This window comes from Pseudochaenichthys georgianus, chromosome 10 (assembly GCF_902827115.2).
Source record: "Pseudochaenichthys georgianus chromosome 10, fPseGeo1.2, whole genome shotgun sequence".
Classification (NCBI taxonomy): domain Eukaryota; kingdom Metazoa; phylum Chordata; class Actinopteri; order Perciformes; family Channichthyidae; genus Pseudochaenichthys; species Pseudochaenichthys georgianus.
In genome coordinates, this window is record NC_047512.1 from 11,834,232 (window position 1) to 11,856,817 (window position 22,586).

The window sequence follows — 22,586 nt, forward strand, 5'->3', positions numbered from 1 at the left end:
TCTCGCAAACACACACGGGCACGCACAGTGTACACATGCATATTGCTGTCTAACCATCCTCGCCCACACATACAACCTGAAACACACACTCTTAGCCCGTATACATGCCAAGTTGTACGTTGGTAATAATATTTCTGCAGCAAGGTCAGACAACATCATTTCAAGCATGTCTTAAAGGTAAATGTACCCCAAAGACAAGTATACTCACATAAGAGCAGCATAGCTCTCAAACAGTGTCTGTTACTCTTGATAATCAACACCAACATAGTTTTAAGGAACCCAGAAAAACACCAGCGGTAATTAAATGAAAATCTAATTAATTGAGTGTCTTTATTTATTATCAAACCGACCTGTCTAGGGGTAGAGGCTTAAAAAAGCAAGGCTACATGATCATATTCCCTGATGTTTTGCATCACAGAGTAAATGTAGCCACTTTCACCTTTTGCTTTACTAAATATTGTTGGACAACATTTTGACAACAACAACTTATATTCTGTGAATATGTCGTTTTTAAGCTTGATGGCACAGTGGTGTTTATGGTGCAAAATATAATGCAAATAGTAGAGTTAACACTGATATTCTTTACTGAATATGTTAGTGGTACTATTGGCTCAAGATCTATTAAAATGTAACATTCATTATAAACTGCGTTCAAATGAAGCCCTATTAACATTACATAATAAATTGAGATCTGATACATTTACATTGTATTACACTCTGTATACAGTTGCTCCTGAACTATTGCCACCATTGTTTGTTCATTAAGAACATGTCGGGGTTTCAGGCGTAAAGAAGTGTGCCTTGTTTCTGGCCTTTCTTCTATATATCCACATACAGTATATCTCCTGCAAAGCTTTTTCCTTGTAGAAGTTTTGCTTTTTTTTTGTTTCGTCCCTCTTTTCTTCCTTCCATTTTAGTTGATGTTGCCTTGGGGACTGATCCCTGTCTGGTCCCGCATAGCAACTGGTTGCCAGGCAGCTATCACTGTCACTTCCTCATTACCCACAACCCCCTCTGGGCCAGACTTACACTTGGGCTGTTAGACCACCGTAACTAGATGCACAAATACACACAGACGGTGATGCACACAAACACGTACATTTTCACTGATACACAGGCATATAGCACACACACAAACATACACACAGCTTCACACTGACCTGAATCTGCACACACAGAATCACACTCAGACACACACACACACACATACACGCACTTTTCCAATAGTGTTGGTTTGATAGCTGTCCCCTGCTACAGCCCTTCGCTCTAATGGAATGTGAACTTATATCCAGAAGGCCACACACTCAAATGTCGAGACACAAAGGACACACATACACACACTCGGCGGCAATCTATGAGCCCTTGGAGACAAAAGTTTCTGACACACACATTCATCTACGTGCACAAACTTCTGCACAATAACCCACAGGCTCACACCGATGCACATCACAGCCTGCAGTTTGTCCCTTTGACACAACGGTTTTTTTACTCACACACACACACACACACACACACACACACACACACACACACACACACACACACACACGACCATATGAGACAGTTTATATTCAGGGACCAGGACAACCTTTATTGCCCAACGATGAAAATAAGAAATCTGTTTATTTTGTGTTTTTCTTTCATAAATATTTGATTTATGTTCCATTATAAATTACAATGGTGTGTCTGCAGACGAGGAACCATAGATAATTTGAATAATTTAGCATGCAGCTAGTCAGGGCTGGTGTATTAGTTTGTTGGAAATCCAGTATTAGGCAGCTGGGTTTTCAGTTCCATTTACCCCTGATATGATGTACAGTATATGCGGCAGTGGCTTGTTTAGATATGTGTGTTAAGATTAGTCATAAGTGCTTTCGACGATCGGTAAACCTTAAATACAGTTTCACGATTTGTATCTAAGTAAGGGCAGTTAACAATGGCAGCTGTGTCAATATAAGTACAATAGTAGAAGGAATGATAGCCCATCCATATCATCCATTTCTAAATGTGCCCACCCGAAAAATAGCATCGTCATTGTCTCTTGACCAATAGAAAATTGAATATTTGACTGTAGGATTAATAAGCTCTGAAATAAGCTCTTTGGAAAACAAACGTTTATGATACAGTATATGTTTCGTTCAGCATGCTAATCTCACAAATACATTATACCTTTATGTCGTTTGAAGTGTAAATGCATTCAATTTAAACACTTATGTTAAGCTTTAAACGAACCACACCACAGCACCAGTGAGTACCCTTTTCTGTGTTCAAGGCGTTTAATTTCCCCCAAAATGTCGTTTCTTTTTGCCACTTGTTAGTACACAACTTGGGTATTTACTGACCTGTTTTATGTCAGATGACAAAACATGAACAACTTGTGTTAACCACTGGTCTTTTTACATGCATCGAACCAAACAAAATAAATGTTTCAGCATCCTTCTACTTGCTGCAGAAAGTGTGATTATAAAATAATGCTTCATCAAATTAATTAAGTGCTAATTAAAATTAACAACGGGTCAGAAAGTGACCCTTTTAAATTTGTAACAAGGTTAGTTGTGTGTATTTAATATTCATGTACACTTCTCTCTGTCCTCCAGCACTCTCCATGGTAACGACCTTTCAACAATACCAGAAGGAGCTTTCAACCACCTGACCGCTCTGTCCCACCTGTAAGTGCAGCGCTGTGCATCTCGTGTGTGTCTTGAAAGCAAGTGTTGTGGATAACATTTTAATTATGTTTGTGTGTGTAGTGCTCTTGGTGCCAATCCCCTGTTCTGTAACTGTGACCTGCGCTGGCTCTCTCAGTGGGTCAAGGCTGGCTTCAAAGAGCCTGGTAAGAAAATAAAAAATCTATCAAAATACTGCTGTCAAAATACCTCCATCCAAAATATGTCCAATTCTGTTAAGTTGATCTCAAATGTTGTTGATGAGAAGTCTCTGTTGATGCCAATGAAATGTGTTTTTGTAGGCATTGCTCGTTGTACGGGACCTCCTGACATGACTGACAGGCTCCTGCTCACCACGCCACTCAACAGATTCCAGTGTACAGGTAAATAGTCTCCTTTTTATTCTGCTCACTGACCTCCTTCGGCCTTTATTCATCATCAACTACTACCAGTATTTTATATCAGGTATTTTATATCCGATATGTCCTGTTTTAGTACAAAATCTTGTTCTGTGTCATGACTCTTTCAAAGTGAACTGGATTGCTACTCGGAGTCTTATTATTACGTTAAGTTTGACCCTTTTACTTGTTTTCATTGGTGGAGTATTTTATTTTTGACCTTGTAGTGTTCCATTGAAAGATCCAGACCAGTGGAAGTCAAGCAACTGTGTGATTAACTTTTCTTCCACTGGTCTGACTTTTGCTTTTAGGCAATCTGTGGGCCAACATTGACTGTATACCCAGTCTCAGGTCATGTTTCAGTGTGTTTGGTGAGGAGGGCTGCCAATGGTCTAACAGTTACATGGCTGTGTGCAATTCAGACCAACAGCCAGATCGATTGCGGACCACTGGACTTCAGTCCAACAACATGCACGAACCTTTAACTGTTCATTGGTCTTAAAGGACGCGTGCATGTGTTTGTTGTCTGTGCGATAATGTGTTGTCCACTAAGTTACCTGTCCAAGGTGTACCATGCTCTAACTTTTACTCTAAGTGCGAGATGGGATTGGCTTTAGCAACTGTGTTTTCTTCTGTATCGCATGTCCACCTCTTCAGAGCACATCCGTTTACGTTTTTTGGAGATATTGCACTTTAGATACACTTTTAAAGCTTGGAAGCAGGAAATAGCTAAGATTAGTGGAAGGCTTTAAAGCAAATCATATTTTTCTGGGTGAGCCACTTAATGTTTTTGTATATATTGTTATACTATTGTTATGCTTCTGAAAACAAACTTTAATCAAGCATGTATGCATCAAGAACTACTGTTTAGTACTCTGTTCAGAAATCCAGCTCGCCATGTATGATTGAGGATTGCCTACGTTGATAGAGAAAGATTGAGCAACATAAAAAAACTCTCAGTTATATCTTGAGTACAGGGTCAACTCCGCTCTATTATAACCTGTCCTTGGGCTCCCCTGGTATCAGACCACAGGGGACATCTACACACTGAAAAGAATACATCTTGAACACCATGGTCCTACATGCAAGGAGGAACAGTAACGCAGGGGCGTGAACGTTGGTAGTATAAATTGGACTTTCACTCAGGTGCTGGGATCAAACCTTTGTCCAGGTATAGAGGAAACTCACATCATCGCAGGGATTCCAGCTCGCTTCCCCTTGTTCCTACTGTACATGCACCAGCCTTTGAAAAACAAAACACATGTATCGCTCTTAAGCTCTTACTTCTCTTATCCTGTCAGACATTTTTACTGGAAACAATCCATTTGTGCTTCCTTTTCCTCTCCTTACCTCCATTTCTTGTTTCCCTCGTGTACCTTACACTTACCTGGCTCTGTTATCTTTTGTAGGTCCGGTAGACATCAGCCTGATGTCTAAGTGCGCCCCCTGCCTGGCAGCACCCTGTCAAAACAATGGTACCTGTGCCTCTGATGCTACTGGATCCTACAGCTGCTCCTGCCCATATGGATTCAAGGTGAGACACTATACAGATACTCTTTAAAGTGAAATGGAGTAATATGGGTACGGTCCTTAGTTTACAATAGAAGCCAACTTTGTTTAATCTCTACAAACCCACAGTTTACTAAATATTAGAGATTTTGAAGTGATATTGCAAGGTCCCAATGCACTTTTTATCTATATTAATATACAAATATTCATTTAAGAAATCTCTCGTATGATCCCGTATTGGCCATTTTTATGTCTTATTGGGGTAAGAAGTTCATCCCCTCTACCATACTCCATTTAAAGGTAGGGTATGTAATTTATTTCAGAAATACTTTTTGTTATATTCCATGGAATGCTCTTAACATCCCGATAGCAATGAATATATTAAATGCTTAGACAATAAATACATACAAAAATTCATCTGTGGAAGCCGTAGTACTGTAAAAAGCACGACCAATCATTTTAGCCGGCTAAAGTAACTGGATGGCCTACCTGCCTGTCAGCCTTCCATCTGTGCACAAACTTATCTCGTGCCCTCATTGGTCATGTGCACGTTCGTGTGTGTTGGAGGAGGGGCTCTGTAAGGAAGTGGCAGATTTTTTCCGGCTGTGTATTTTCAAATGCTAGCACACTCGAGCTGGTTTCTCCAAAATGACCTACCCCACGTTTAATTGTTAAAGGTGATTACAAAATGTTTCAAGTGTGAAATTATATTGAAGCAGATGTGAAACTTGACAATGTTACTCTACCCCCTGATCCCTACTACCAGCAGTGTCTCATAAATAAGCATTATGTATGCAATGCTCCCTCTGTATCCTGAAGCTTGTGAATTGTGGATCTGGGCGGCACAGCAGCAAAACATTTGTTACTGTTGCTGTCAGATTCATGGAACTGGCTCGGCTGCATGTGTGAGAGGTATCCTGTATGGATAGCCATGCTGCATAAGCCGTTGGTATTAGTAGTATTATCTGGCTTAGCTTTGGCCTCGCATGCATAATGTTCTAACTGTTCATCAATAGAGAAATGATGACTGCAGCTGGCTGCCCTGGAAGGTATCGACCGGTCAAACGACGAAGGGTGTAATAATTGTCAAGACCCCTGCGTTAGGAAAGACATGAAAATCTAGTAGTGGGAGGTCGATTTGCATTAAGGCTGTGTGTGTGTGTGTGTGTGTGTGTGTGTGTGTGTGTGTGTGTGTGTGTGTGTGTGTGTGTGTGTGTGTGTGTGTGTGTGTGTGCGCGTGCGTGCGTGCGTGCGTGCGTGCACATCAGATTACCAACCAGTTTGTCTGTACGTGTGTAGAGATCAGACGGTTCAGGCTTCTGTGGGAGTGTGTGTGTGTGTATCAGTGTTTGTGTGTGTATGTGCAAGCCGTTTTCAGATACACTTGTGGTCTCATGTGTGCACACTCCTCATAACCTTTGGGCTTTTACAGGAGGACAAAGCCTTCATCTCGCTTTTAATTAGACCATCACTTGCCAAGGTCACAGACTGGAAAACAGGGACTGTTGGGGTGTGTGTATGGGTGTGTGTGTTTGCACCTAAGTGTGTGTCTGTGCATGTGCATGTCTGAGTGTGTTTTCCTTTCTGTGTCCACTTGGACAACGTTAATTAAAATGTGTTAGAGGAATCAAAGGAGCCGCAGAGAACAAAGAAGGGAGGGAGACAGATGAAGAGGAAGAAGTGAGACCAACTCAAACAACAGGAGAAAGTATAAGAAAGACGAATTGCAAATGGGTTACTGAGAACAAATGTATAGGAAAGAGTAGAAAGAGGGAGAGTAAGTAAGACTGAAAAAGTGAAGATAGACATGAAAGGAAAAGAGGAGGAAATAATGAAGACAGATGGAGAAGGACAGCAAGAACAAACGTCCTGTTAGCTGCTTTGATCAGAGGAGGCGGGTGTGTTGGTGGCCAAAGGTCTGGTGGTTTGAAATTAAAACTACTGCCCCAGGGCTCGATGTGGAGACAGAGAGACTGGGTGTGTATGTGGAGGACTCTGATACCTGATACAGTTCCTAGTGAAAGCTGTTTATTTAGAAAACAGGTGTGTGGTGAAAAGAGCAATGAATCAAAGCAGCAGCCAGTACTCATGCTGTACATGTGTGCACACTGCACAGTGAAAACACATGGGGGAGCTGATTGCTGTGAGTGTGGGTTAAAAGGAAGAAAGTAGAGCGGTTGGTTAAGAAATTGCCGTATTTTTAGATTAACCAACCAGAATAAGATTATTAAACCTTCTATCTATTGGCAGGCTTTCGCTACATCTCAAATATAAAAAAGTCTCAGGTCCTTAAGCGGAACATTGGTAGTTGAATATGCGTCTAGAAACTAAATGGAAACTGTCTGGCCTACCCAGCTTGACTTATTCCTTGAAAAAGCAATATCACCTACGGTCATTGTATGTCAACCTGTCATTAGTCCAAACGTTTTTTTATTTTTTGGAAAAGGCAATAGTGAAATTGTTTCCATATTAAAATAGAAATTCAGTTTTTATGCACGTTTTTAATCGCAGAGAGATGTATTTACATTCTGCAGTGCTTGCAGGCACACCATTACTGCCAACTGTATTTACTCTTTAGGTCCATGCAAGGTATTGATCCCACGTCTCTGGTGGGCGATTGCCTTTATCCCTGCACCATCTGGTCACCCAGACGAAGGTTTCCCATCATTAGCATGTAGCTTAATAGCCACATCTTCTGCTGTCAGTGCAAGTGTTTAACAACATCAGAAAGTAACAGGAACATGTAATGGAGAGCCAAAGTAAATCAAATAATGATGTCCAGTTATAACCTTTTCTTTTTGCTTGTCCTCTCCTCCAGGGTCACAACTGTGAAATACCCATCAATGCCTGTGTTAGTTTCCCCTGCACTAATGGAGGAACCTGCCACATCCAGCCTGGCTTTGAAGACCACTTCAGGTACAAATCTATTGTTAAATAATGTCTTATATAGTAGTTTCAAACCATCACAGCTGTGTAATTGAGTGTCAATATGCACTGCACTGCCACGCCTCTCTATTCGTGTGATTATTTTATAAACATCCCCCTGTATTCTCATTTTAAAGAAAAATGTACTTGACTCGGCTCACATAAATATTGACGACATGAATAGGTTGGACAGTCCTCACTGGACAATGCATTATCCAAGATAACAACTTACTTTGACCATGTGATGCGTTTTTCTCCCTGTGTTCGCTGTGGAGGAGGGGGTAAGACAGGAAGAAGGAACCCCCATTTGGGTTGCTCATTAAATCTGTACGCCCTCTCTGACCTCCTCACATGCTCCAAGGGATGTTTTAAAATGCTGTCAGTACGACGACACACTGTTCCTGTGTGTGGTATTTCTTTGGTGGTTAGACACATATTATGTAAAGCACCATATAATATAATCTCTCACAACAAAGACATTATGTTGACATGAGCCTTTCATTTTAATATAAGCATTGATGCCCAAATGTAAATGTGGTATCTGTGTTTTTGTACAATGCACAGATAATTTATTATGGGTATTTGCAATGCATCTGTAGTGCGAACCCAAAGCAGAAACATGATCAGTCGTTCTGGTTCTCACTTGTTACTGTACATATCCACTGACAAGATGTAGACTTATTCAATCAGTGTATTCAAACGAAAAAATAGACATGTAAAGCTTTCTAAATTAATTTCTTTAGACTGTGGAAAAAATAAATCCCCCTTGAATATCCTCAGACAATCACCGATTAAAAGAAACATCCATAATACTTTACTGTCAAGTAATTTAAGCTGATGAACAGCATAAGCTTTAATCCCCATTCAAAAAGCCTTGACCCCTTTATCCATTTATATTCATCCTGGATAAGCGTCCTGCACTCGCTCGCTCCTGTCCAGCAACCCCTGATTCACATTCATGCAGTTGCACACATTCACACCTGGGAGCTGCCCAACACAATCTCAGCTTGACTCCTGCAGCTCCACTGGAGGCGCCAGAGGTCAAGAGCATCTCCGCAGCAGCTGTTCAGGGAGTGCAGCCGATGCGGGATCTTAAAATAGCTTTTCACACCTCTGCGCCTAATTTAAACATATAGTGACATGAGACCAAATGGAGCTCAAGTAGCAGACCACAAACCAAAAGTAATCCAAGTGTAAGAAAAGTGATGAATTGAAGTGAGTCGTGTAACTTTTTTATTTGGTGATTTTTTTTTAACAAAACAGCCCTTTTGCCATTAAAGTTAACCACACCAGAAATACACCACATTTGACACTCATAAAATAAAGGTTTTAAAAAGCAATAAAAGAGCCCTTTTATGTTGAAAAAGGTGCCGCAGAACCTCTTTTCACCCTCTGTCTGAAACCAGTGGTTCTGCACTGATTGGTTAGTAACAGCTTAGAGATGTCCCAACCTTTACCCTATCACAAACATGTGTTGGAGCGCTAGCCAAGAGAAGCACAAGTTTTACGTAGTGATGTCACTATGTTTCTGAAGAAAACAAAGGACTCCTATTGGGCATTGCAGGCGTGTTCAGAGTGTGTGGGAGAGAAACTCCCTGTGGAGGGAACACAGGGGATTCAGCCTGTGCAGACCATTTCCATGCACACAAAATATACAACACACTCCAGGAACATTTGAGAACCGCAAAAGCATGAAAGGGCCTCTTTACGGCAGCCTTACAAGTGATTTTGCTCAATTTATACAAAGACAGAAACGTAGTCTACATTCTTCATGCCCAATACTGTAATTGTCCACACACACACATGCCACGGTCATCAGTGTGTCAAACAAATCCCTCTTTGTCTCAGACTCATGACAAACAGCCGCTTTGATTGAAACAATTGTCGTGAATATCTTAACCAGATCCGCCTGTACCTTAACAAGGCCTTTGCCCTTTGTAAAGCATCTGGCCTTTAACTTCCTGCGTGGTAATGCTATTAGGGGTCGCTTTACCCTTTACAGAACTTCTCTTAAATGTTAATACCAACACAGGTGGGTACGTGTGTCCTCTGAGACTCACAGACAAAAATAGTTGGAGACCAGACCCCTTTGACATTTTATCATGTTATATAATCGGTCGGGGATATTCAATAAGTCCAATTAGCCTTGGTTCTTAGCAGGGACCCATTTGTCGAAAAATGTCCTTTAAATGTCAAGACTGGGATTTGATTGGTGGAGCAGTGCTCTCTGTCTGACCCTGTCTGCGCTGGCCGTCTTTTCTCATTTATATTTCTAAGAAAAACGTTTTATTTCTAACTCCTGCATTTTCCCTTGTCTCATTTTCTTTTGACGCCGACTTTGCAGAGGAATTACTCCTTTAAATGTATAACTTTATGCAAATTAAAACATATAACCATACCCACAGCTAATAATTTATCAGGACAAAAAGGGTAAATAAATACTCTCTACTAGGAAATAAGATGAGACGGTTTTACTGTTTGGCATGAATGGGAAACAACCATTTGAATCAATGAAAACATTCACAGGTGCAAGAGAATATGAGGATCAGTGTAGGATATCAGTTTCTGTTTGTGTGGGATGATTCGGTTCTGCACACAAATGTGTAGGATGACCTTCCTCTGAAATAAAATAAAGTTGTTCAGTAAAGTGTAAGAGCCCAACAGAAGCAGAGACAGTCGTGAGAGAGGTCGAACCGCTGAGTGCAGCTGTGGTCAGATTCATGGTGTTTATCTTTGCCTAAAGGCGGTGTGTGTTTTTGAGTGCATGTGATCTATTATAGGGAGTCAACCGAACTGAGATAAGGAGGGTGGGGAGAGGAGAGAGACATCAAGGGCTGCAGAGAAAAAAGGAGGGTGAAATGAATCGGGGAGGAAGATGAATAGAGGGGGAAAGTAGGCTTTGATAATTCCTTTAGTCGCCCAGGTGGTAACTGTAGTGGCGTCAAACCAGAAATTAAAAACGATGTTTCAGCATTGTTTTTCTTCGCTCGAGATGTGTTGATTTGGTTTTTTCATAGACCCTGAAGGACATTCTGGTATTCATTAAGGAAAGACCCACCAAGAAAGACAGAGAATACATGAATCAAAGGACTGTGTTCAGCAGAGAAGACTGCTTTCCATGTGTTTTAGAGCAGAAGAAAATAGTCAACGAGGGTTAGCGTGACGCAGTAGTAGTACAACTTTAACCAGCCACGTTAAAACGAAATTTCTGATATAAAATAAGGCATTTATCTTGATAAGACTCCAGTGGTGTGTAAGAACCAGTGGAAATAAAAGCCACTAGAATACAGATTCAATAGTTGTTCTGCCCTTATACGATTATACGATCAAGGGGAGATGAAGTTGAGCAGCAGATTCATCTGGCTGGTTTCATTTCAAGTTGTGCAGCTGGAGTGTGTGCTCAGATCATATAATGCTCATTGTGTGTGTGTGTGTTTCCAGCTGCGTGTGTCCACCAGGTTTTGAAGGCCAGCGTTGTGAGATAAACCCAGACGACTGTGAGGACAACGACTGTGAGAACAACTCCACCTGCATCGACGGAGTGAACAACTACACCTGCGTCTGTCCCCCCAACTACACAGGTACACACACCGACACACACACCGACACACACACACACACACACACACACACACACACACACACACACACACACACACACACACACACACACACACACACACACACACACACACACACACACACACACACACACACACACACACACACACACACACACACACACACACACACACACACTGAGTCTATTTCTACTCTCTGATTTCTCTGAAACCCTCAGTCTTTGCCCCATGAGCTATGAGGCTGGGACTGTCACCAAGTCCCTCAACTAGGCACTCAAACACACACACACACACACACACACACACACACACACACACACACACACACACACACACACACACACACACACACACACACACACACACACACACACACACACACACACACACACACACACACACACACACACACACAAATCACATTTTCCACTTTACTGGATGGTAAGTTAGTAATGGACAGCCTCTCCGCAGTGAAACTGCTCCTACAGGAGGTTTAAGAGCAGTCACACAGGAAAGAGAGAAAGAGGCAGGGTGGAGAATGACAGACTGGTGGCACTAGAAGGAAAGGGAAACATAAACATAGCAAGGGGAAAGAAAGGGCCGATAAAGGGCATAAAAACCGAAAAGATCCTTGGTTGGTGCAGAAAAATCAAGCTGGACTGGAAGTTTTTATATCTGTAACAGTGTCCTCTAAAACACACATACACACACACACACACACACGCACACACACACACACACACACACACACACACACAAACACACGCACATTCACAGCTGGTCCCCTTTGACCCTGGATCTCAGTCAAAATACACACACTCACCATGTCATTATCGTTGTTGGCATTGAGCAGCCTTACATTGCCAGCCACTTTACCACATACAGCTGTTGTGTGCGTACGTACGCACGCACGCACACACACACGCCCGCACACACACACACACACACACACACACACACACACACACACACACACACACACACACACACACACACAGCTGGTTCCTTTGGCTCAGCTCAGTGAACCGAGGCCTAATCATCAGCTGTCACATTAAGAGGACGGTCTCTCACTAGTCGCTCAGCTTTCTCCAAACCCAGCAACGAGGACTGTCGCGTCCGATTTGCACCACAGAGGTGAGGAGAAAAAACATCAGGAATGAAGGTCACAAGACCTTTTAAAAAGCTGAGATACCATTTCCACAACCCAGGAGTTGCAATTCAAAAAGAAAAAAATGGACATGAGGATAAATGTGCTGCATTCTTATAGATAATGAGATAAATTGTGTTTGCAAATTGTAACATGTCCAAGCTGGCACTCGAACAAAAGGTCAAGACGTCCCTATGGAAACTATGCAAACAAATGTTTTTATATAAAGACATTAGTGTTTTTCGGAAAGGAGCAACAATGTTGTGAGGTGGACTTTTTGACTTGCAGATGATGCTACATAAACTATTATAAAAAATATAAACAATTTCTTGCTAGCATTTTAAGATATTGAATCAAAAGTGTTTTATTTTGTGTTAAAGAAAATTAAAATGGTAATCTATCTATTGCTTAATGGCACACACACTGAAAACACAAACAGTGGGCAAGAAATGAAAGGCCAATGCATACATCTGTCCCAACATGTGTATCATCTTTTGAAACCACCTCATCCATTGCTTAGCTGTTTATTTTACATGAATACATTTATGTGGGCATCTTTAACTGAGTCTTCAAAGTGTAAACAAGCTTAACAATGAAGCTTCTTGTACCATTGCTGTTGCTTTAAGATCTCAATTGAGGTTTCCAGCAGATGCAGGAGTGCACTGTTGCTCAGAAGGACTTGCATCTAAAGCGACTTGAGAGGAGAGTGGTGGAGACAGACAGGGTGGGAGTCAGGCAGCACGATTAGATTAAAGCAGACAGAGAAGGATGGAAATGGGCCTGACCTTTCTCAATCCCCTCTTCCTTCATATGACCAATTTCAGCTACTGCTTTCACACACACTGTTAGCCCTTCTCACCCTTTGAGACTGCAAGTGTGTGTGAGTGTCGCTGAGTACATTAGTAAACTGCAGCCACTGTTACACAGCCTATTAACCCCCCTTTCCATCAGCTCTGAGAAAAAGCTGATAATGCTATTCCCTCTGTGTGTGTGTATGAAGACATTATCGAAAGGCTTTGAACAAGATAGACACATCTATAAATGATCTGTTTCCACCCTTGTTTTTCTCTCTTTCCGCTGTGATTTAAAGCTGACAGAGAAAACATGTGAGACTAGCCCTCTCCTCCCATCTCTTTTTATCATCCTTTTTCCTATGTTCTGTATTTCTGTTGAATGATGCTGTAATCTGCATAAAACAAAAGCTAAAACACACCCCCACACGTGATGGTTTAGATTGACTAGCTATGTTTATTTAATTACTAAAGAAATAAACGTTTATTTTCTCTTTTTGTCACCAGGTGACCTGTGTGACGAGGTGGTTGACTCTTGTCTCCATGGTTTCGACCCATGTCAGCACGACTCAAAATGCATCCATGTCGGCCGCACTTACAGGTGAGGGACAGCTTCGCAGGGGGTCAGCACTGACAAGGGTCGGAGGTCACCAGGGAGTGACAGCAAAGTGACAGAAGCGTCAAGGTCAAAATGCTAAAAGTAGTTTATTTTAAGAAACAAGGAAAATTTGAATTATCATCACTGCTTTGGGAATGTGTCTATTTGATTAGACAAATACAAAACCAGGTAGACAGTAACATTTGAAGCAGTTAATCTCAGGGTTTGCAAAAGAACCATTACACTTGCAGTCATTTAGCTGTTATCATCGTCTTCCTTATTACTGGCTTAAATGTGGGCAATTTTCAGAACACATCACCATTATCATGCCATTATTTTTCAACTTACCTAATTACTTTACCATTTATTTGCTGTTGTTATGTGAAAAACTGAAGATTTTTATATTTTAACCGACGGGTGAAAAATAGTGTTTTGGTAACACGGGGTGTTCAGGTAACACTTAAAGACTTTGTTATGGAACGCAACGCAGAGTAGGGGGCTAGTACACCCTCCTGAGGGTCCGATTGTGGATGTCATGCGAGCGAAACATGGTGAAAACAATCAGTCTAAATTAACAATCGGGACGGAAATATTCGGATTTCCAAAGGGAGGTTCTGTGAATAAATTACAAATCAAGAACCGAAATAATTGAACTATTCATATCTTCGACTGCACTGTAACTTTTATCTTTTAATGTTTCTTTTATTAGCTTTTCTTTTTAATGACTGATTTTAAATGCCATGTTCTTAATGTCTTTCATTTTTTGTTTTTCTTTTAATGTTTCTTTTATTATCTTTTACTGTTTTTAAATGCCTTTATCTGAATGTCTTTCATTTGTGTAAAGCACCTTGAATTGCCTGGTGCTTAAAGGTGCTATATAAATAAACGTGCCTTGCCTAGATAAATGAAATAAAACGCTAATTATGTTGTCGTAAAACTAAAATAAAACATTCTTGGGAAGATAAGACATTTTGCTTCGGGCAACAGATGGCACTTTATAAACAATCTGTTCATCCCACACAAGTATACTTAACACCACTTTTCCTTAGATATTACTTAATTTAACATTTGTCCTTATTCTCTCATCAAAATGTTGTTTCTTTTTCAGCTAAAGCAGCTTATAGAGCCAGACGCAATAAAATAAAACATTTTTTATTATGATTCGCCAATATCAATCCCCAAACAGACATTAGTGCATTAGTCCAGCTCTGGGAAACGTGCTGTTTCTTAAAATACAGGCTGTAGAAAAGAACTGCCACCTGTCACCTCTTGGTGCAGTAAAGCATCTGTAATCAGCCTGTTGCACACACTCAGTAATCTCCATATTCCCATGCCACTAGGTGCGAGTGTTTACCGGGCTATGTGGGCCAACACTGCCAGCAGGACTATAATGACTGTCTGGAGAATAAGTGTCAACACGGAGCGGAGTGTGTGGATGCTGTTAACGGATATACCTGCGTCTGTAAGGAGGGATTCAGGTAAGAGTCTTGGAAAATGGGTTTCGTAGAGACGAAAACAGTCACTCTCTGCAGGGCCAGACTGGGAGGATACAGATGGCTCTTCATAATCAGACACTTGACTATTTCGACCCACTGCGTGCATGAGTGTGTTTGTGTGTGTGCAACAGATGCAGCTCCATGTGGTTAATTATAGCAGAGACTGTTGTTTTGAGAGGAACAAATTCATCACAAGGGACAGACAGATAGAGAGAGACAGAAGGTGAGAGAGAGGAAGTCGTAGGTATGCAGGAAACAAACGGATGAAGGAGACAGACAGCAGTGGACAGATGGATTCATTATGGGCAAAGAGAGGACATTCAAAGATGCAAGAAGATAGCGTGGACAACAATGTAGAATCTGTTTGCTGTGTCATACTGATAAAACATGTCCATTTCCTTTAAAGAATATTACCTGGACGGCTTCAACAATCTCCAAATGTAATGCAATGACAAACCTAGCGGGTATTAAACACATTTTATCAGAGGACTCTGACACAGCAAATCGCCTCATTAAAGCCATTTGAACAAGTTATCTCATCCCGTGTTACCTTCTCCTCCCTCAGCGGGCTTTTCTGTGAAAACCCTCCACCAATGATCTTGCTTCAGACCAGCCCATGTGACCAATCAGATTGCCAGAACGGCGCCCAGTGCCTGGTGGCTGCTGGGGAACCCGTCTGCCGCTGCATGCCCGGTTTCTACGGCAATAAATGTGACAAGATGGCCACTGTTCACTTCCTGGGTCGGGATGGATATGTCGAGCTGCCAAGTGCGAAACTCCGTCCCACCGCGCATATTTCATTACAGGTATGGCCGACTTTGACCTCTGCTAACAAGGTTTTTGTAGAAATCTGGTCTCTTAGGTGTTTGTACAACGTTTCCTTTTATGGATTAAGCTAAACATATATTGTAATGTATCCTATCTTTAATGGTAAGTCAACATTTGGAAGTACAAAAGCCATATTCTGCTGCGCTACTTGGAAAACATTTATGGTCGACTTGGAATAGAGCTGCGAGCTGCTCAAATCAAACCTATAGAGTTGCACGACTTAGTGCCGACGAAGCAAAGCAAACATCTGCTACACCCTCTGTTTCCATGCGCGCACACACACACACACACACACACACACACACACACACACACACTCACACTCACACTCACACTCACACTCACACTCACACACACACACACTCATTCCCACAGAGCATACATTTTAGACACCTGAGATAATAATATCCTAATAAAGACATATTTTCCTTCTCTTTGGAAATGAGAGTGTAAGTGGGTGAAAGAGAAACAAGAAAAGAAGGACAGTCTAATTGATATTTACCACCTGTTTGGACCATGTGAGTGTGAGTGAATGTGTATGTGTGTGTAAGCCTCTGCTTTCCTGCCAGGAGCTTTCGGTGTCAGTGCCAAGACTGTTCAAAGTATACCAAGAGGCCCTGACTCAGAGGCAAGAGAGAGCAAATGAAAAAAGAATGAAAGGGCCACAGCACTTCATAAATCACTGGATGTGTTTCTCTTTCTCTTTAACACTTTTCCCCTTTTCTTTGCGTCTGCATACCAGTTCTCTCTTCACCCACCTTCCTAAATCTCACTCTTTCTTCCATCCCGCTCTCACTCTCTCTCTGCGGTGCTCTACATTTCTTCTTCCTTTTCTCTCTTCTCACTCCGCCTCGACCCTCTTCTTTTTCTCCAGCAGCTTGTTAGCAGGTGTTGACTTGGCTATGCTCCATTGAAGCCAGAGTGTTAAGCGCTTGGCCCCTTGGCCCCATTTCCACTCGCTAGTAGTTAGTTAGCGCTCAGTGGCACATGCGAGCGAGTGTGACATGTCAAGTGTGTCTGTGCGGGAGGGAGGCGTGAGTGACCTTGTTTTAGAGACGTGTGCGATAGAATTTACAGGTTCTCTAATTGTGGAAGTCTAGTTCTTTAACGGGTTGTGAGCTACCAACTTTAATACAAAGTGCATTTCATGTATCATCAATTGGTGTCTTATATCAAACTAGGAACTAGCTCAGTTACTTGTAGGGGCTTTGCCAGGTTCTCTTGAGCGGTCTAGATTTTACAAAGCTAAAGAAATGGTAAGGAAGTGAAACCCAGGAGTAACAAAAGTGTTTTCTCGCTTTCAAAAACAAGTAAAAAAAATGTTCACATAAATCACCAGATGTTAAAATAAATTAGCTTACTTGTAATATAACAAAGACAATCGGCATTGCATGAAGGAAGGTGATGGATTGAGGTGTGTTTCCGCAGTCATCCTTTGTACTGTCTTCAATTATTACTTTCTTTATTTCTTATCTTACCATTATGTCCCTCCAGGTGGCTACAGATAAAGACAACGGTATTTTGTTGTATAAGGAAGACCACGACCCCCTGGCTCTGGAGCTGTACCAGGGACACATAAGACTCATCTACGACATCGCCACCTACCCACCCACTACTGTTTACAGGTATGCCACAAAGACACACACACACACACACACACACACACACACACACACACACACACACACACACACACACACACACACACACACACACACACACACACACACACACACACACACACACACACACACATCAAAGTACTCTCTTGCTCTCTTGTCCTCTGCAATGAAGCATTCTTATCCTCAGTATGACATGCTGAAGATCAAGTTTTAACCTAGTTAACTCACACATTGACTTTGAATTTGCTTTTGCATGTTCACTCTTTTCTTTACTCTCAATTAGAAAAGCATATTTTTCCAATTTCTTTATTTAAGCTTTATCAAATAAATGAAATATATATATGTTGCACTTGATACATGGGTTCAAAGAAAGTTTAACACACTTTAGAAATCAAAAAGCACTAACTTAACATAAATAAGACTCAAGTGTTACAAAAGTTCAAGGTAGAGCAGACAAAAATACACTCATAGGCACAACTAAAGGTTTCAAGGATGTGAGATTTTTTATTTACAGTACTAAGGACTTTTCAGTAAGTGCTGATCTGGCCATGAGAGCACAATTCCATTGGCTTATTCTGAAACACACACGCACACACACACACACACACACACACACACACACACACACACACACACACACACACACACACACACACACACACACACACACACACACACACACACACACACACACACACACACACACACACACACACACACACACACACACACACACACACACACACACACAGTAGCAGATCCATGTACAAGCACTTCCCTCTTTCAACAAACATGAACTCAGAAAATTCCTTTACAATCTTGACTAGACAGCCGTGTCCCCGAGTGAAACCCACCAGATAAATCTTCAACCAGTGAAAACCAAATCCCCCATTCAGTCGGTGAAGCCCCTGGATATAATGTGATAAACTACATTAACAGTTTCATAGAAATGGATATACCGTGGTGAGCTATGGAAAGAGCAATGGTAATCCAGGAAAAGAACATGATTGTGTTTTCAGTAGATACTTGCAGGAGAAACCATTTAGGGCTTTTATGCAACATATGCAGATTGTATTTCAGCATGTGGTAGTATATAGAAACAAAAAGAAGACTTGCTACTACCGTACAACTATACATGTTTGCAGAAATACTAATCATTAAAGGCACTGCCAACATTTTCCCTGGTGTCTTTAGTGGATTGAATCGTAGATTTTAATATAAGTTACATTTTACGTCAAAACACGGCCTGGTTAAATTAGTCTCCTAAGGCTTATACCATGCCATGTTTATGAATGAATTATAAGCCATTTGATGCTGTGTGAAACTGTGTAAGAATATTAATATAGAAATTAACCTGAGGGGACTTGTACTTTTCTCATCCCATAGATGATTTATAATAATTAATAAAGGGTTTTTGTCATAGCGTGACATGTAATTCACTCCATTTCGGTTTATTTTCTAAAGCCTCAGAAACTACTACGAACATTCATGTTGTTTCTGGTTAAATGTGGCTATAACAAAAGAGATGTAACCAGATAATAAAGTATGCAGAAAGGATGTACGTCGTTCTGAGCTGCTGTACAGGAAAACCCAAATCTGAGGCCTAATGGCTTTCGGACCTGAAGGTTGGATTTAGAGAAAGTTGAAAGGAAAGAGAAGGTACATGACATAGGAAAGGAGAGAATGAAAAGAGGGACAGAAAAAGGATTGCCTGACTTTACATTAAAGTAGAGAGAGACGAGCGAAAAAAGGTTCTTGTCCATCATTGTCTGGTGCTGATTGGCTCTTATTGATTCTGTCTGCTTCTCTGTCTGTACTGTCTGTGGTAGCAGGAAAGAGGAAGGGAGATGTGTGAGGGATATATGTCACAAGATGTAATCCCATGGATTGTCTCGAGGGATATTCAGTTTGAAACAGACAGCAGTGCAAACTTGATGACATGAAATACATTCAGAAGCAATATTTCATTACCACTGAATCTGAATAAATACCAATATCCAAAAAGACTTCTGGCAAGATGATGTGTCTCAAGCTTTTACACCTAATCTGTTAAACTGCGTAAGGAAGATACATGCAGTGGAATAAAGCAGCAAATGAATATATCTACATTACTGTAATACTGAGTGTCAAAGGAGAGTTTTATTGAACAAGGCATGGAGAGGCCCCGCTGTGCCAGTCCAAATAGAGCTGATATTTCCAGTTTTCTCACAGCGGCAGATAATGGGAGGTGTCAAATGCAGATGGAAAAGTAAGTTCTAACTTTAAGTCGAGCTTGGAAAGGATTTAAAAACACAACATTCAACTTGAAAGAGACCCAACAATACCACTGGTTTGAGACAGAGGCGACCAATCATTCTGACCAAGGTCTCATTTCTTATAGCAATTATACCCAAGTATGAAGATAAATGTTACAGTATTACAAAGATATTTAACAAGCTTTTCGTACCACTTTTGAATGACTTTATGCAGTCAGGGTAAAAATACCAACTGCAAAAGAATGACGAGAGGTTACGAGACAGAGAGAAGAAGTGAGAGAAGATGGAGTAAAGACAGATGAGGGTTTATTGCTTTCTCATTTACTCACAATCCTTCTCTCTATGTAATTCAATCAGTGATTTTCTTAGCATGTGACATCTGGCTTTTTGATTTTGGCTCTCCTCTGTTCTATTGTTACTGTGGGTGGAGACAAGGTCACAGAAGGAGGTAGCCTTACTGCTTCTGATGATAATAAGCAGCCGGTTTATTACATATTGACTTCAGGATTAAGACATTATGTCATAATATAAATCCTCAAAGCTGCTGTCTTAGAAAAGCACTGAAGCCACAATTTACAAGATCAAGGGCAAGACCGTTTCTGCATCAGAAATTTCAATTATGATTATTTTAAACCCTTTCTTTAGTGTCACTATATAATGCCGGGATTCAAATTGTTATACTTGACGTGATGTATGACATGAAGAGGAGGAATGATGGAGTCTTTTCCTGCCAGTAACAGTTTAGTGCAAGGTGTTAAACTGTGAATGGCCGGATATAGTCCAAAATGGACACCCATGTGGTTTGGTTTAAAGTTTTTTGGTGTCTGCACGAAAGTGTTCACACATACTGTCTATGCTGACGCATTCAGTCCGCTCTGTCATAAATGGTGTGCGGCAAGCAGTGTGCTTCCACTCAGTTTGAGACTTAGATTTGTATAAAAAAGTATGATTTGGACCAGGAAAAAAAGACAGTTTCTCATAGTTTCTTTGAACGCGCTATAAAAGGTTTAAGAGCATTGTACATTCTCACTGCTGTTGAAATCTGATGATATGGGCTATACTGTTATGCTGTTGCATGTATGTATAGAAATTGAGTTTTACAACCGCTAAAGCACAGTCAGAATGTAAATCTATGTGTAGAGGTTATGAGGCAGTGTGTTGGTGAATGTGAACTCTGTATGATGTCATCATTGACCCTTGATAAACTGATGCATACAAACTGCTTCATTATAATAATGTGATGCTGTATTCAAGCCTGGAGGTGAATTTAGGCCAGAGAGCGTGCACAGTTGTAGAGACGTTTCCCTGAAGCATGTAGCGACCACGACCTTCTCAAGGAGATTACGGCAGGGCTACAATATGGCTAGAGATCATCTGGGTATAAAGACGGTTTTGTTGATAACGAGTAACTGTCACTAGTTTTTGGATTATTTTCTTTTCTATTTCTTTGTGTTATGCCTGTATCGTTACATGACTGATGGTTTGTAATCTGGGTGGGTAGATGAGTAAAAACACTCATCACCAATATGACTTTACTAGAATATGTACTACTTTTCCCCAATATAGATGTCACATTACCAGAGTGTAGTAGTCTATGCCAATTCCAGGAATATTGATACTTAATTCAATATGACTGTTTTGTATTCAGGTTTCTCATGAAAAACTACATTTTGAAAGATTACATCACAACAAATCATTGTATAAGACACATTCTCTCAATACTCATTTTTACTCAATTGACTTGAACACATTGCAATGGAACTCAATGGAACCTGTACTTTCCATGAAAGTGTCTTTTAGCAAAGCAGGATTGTAGTGTTCACCGGCTGCTAACAGCTATCGTTAACTAGCGCTTCTCCTGCAGATGTCATTACAGGTTGTTGTTAAAAATATAGCACCGGGTAATGAGGGTACGTTTGTCTTTAGCCATGAATGTTACCTGCGATCCTAAAGAAAAACGAGTGTCATCAACTTGGTGTTGAAAGTTCTGCTCTAATGGCATCCCTAGTTCCGATTTCATGGCACATTGTGACGAGAGGAAGGCATGAAAAAAAGAAATGATGGGGTTAACTTTTAATACCTGGCACAGATGGGGAGGGGTGGTGTCTGGGTTGAAAAGGTGGAGTAGGAGAGAAAAGAGGACAGCCAGGGGGACGTATGGACGCATAGAAAGCCAGATTGATCCGTTGAGAGGCAGACAAAGATGGAGAGATAGCCAGCCAGATAGACGGATGGATGGACTGATGCTGGGCGGCAAGGAGTGGCGAATCAGCAGACAACAGGATAAAGAGATAACTGGGTAGAATAGGTTTGCCCGCTAGAGGAGAAAAGAAGGAGGGGTAAAGCAGATGGATAGAAACAGACAAAATGAAAAGACCATGAGACACGGTTGAATGGCAGGATGGATGAAAGAGGAGGAAGGGATGACAGAGGGATGGAGTGAAAGAAGGAGAGGGGGGAAAGTAAACCACAGAGTGAGTAAGGGAATTATCCTTGTCTGGTGTTGTTAACTTGACACGGGCCACGCCTGGAGGGGAGACAGACAGAGCACAAGAAAAACTGAGAGAACCAGAGCAAGAAAGTGTTTAAAAAAGAGACGCAGAGGGGTAAAGAAAAAACAAAAAAGAAAAGCATTAAATGTGAGAAAAAGAAAGGCATAGATAGACACAAAAAATACGGAAGGAGAGCATGGAAGGAGGTCCACAAGAAAGTAACATGAAAGATTAAAAGCTAGACAAAGAACCAGATCCATTTAACCAAATCATGTCTG

At 41.1% G+C, this 22,586-nt stretch overlaps 1 protein-coding gene across 1 annotated transcript in view; it reads left to right on the plus strand.

Moving 5' to 3' along the window:
- The window catches only part of slit3 (slit homolog 3 (Drosophila)), a 231,783-nt gene that overhangs the window by 197,430 nt on the left and 11,767 nt on the right, over positions 1-22,586 (plus strand). Inside the window, exons 24-33 of the mRNA XM_034092676.1 lie at positions 2,598-2,669; positions 2,751-2,833; positions 2,969-3,049; positions 4,474-4,598; positions 7,392-7,489; positions 10,940-11,079; positions 13,525-13,618; positions 14,956-15,093; positions 15,677-15,917; positions 17,434-17,564. Of these exons, the coding sequence (XP_033948567.1) occupies positions 2,598-2,669; positions 2,751-2,833; positions 2,969-3,049; positions 4,474-4,598; positions 7,392-7,489; positions 10,940-11,079; positions 13,525-13,618; positions 14,956-15,093; positions 15,677-15,917; positions 17,434-17,564 (1,203 nt within the window). The remainder of the gene's footprint in view (positions 1-2,597; positions 2,670-2,750; positions 2,834-2,968; positions 3,050-4,473; positions 4,599-7,391; positions 7,490-10,939; positions 11,080-13,524; positions 13,619-14,955; positions 15,094-15,676; positions 15,918-17,433; positions 17,565-22,586) is intronic.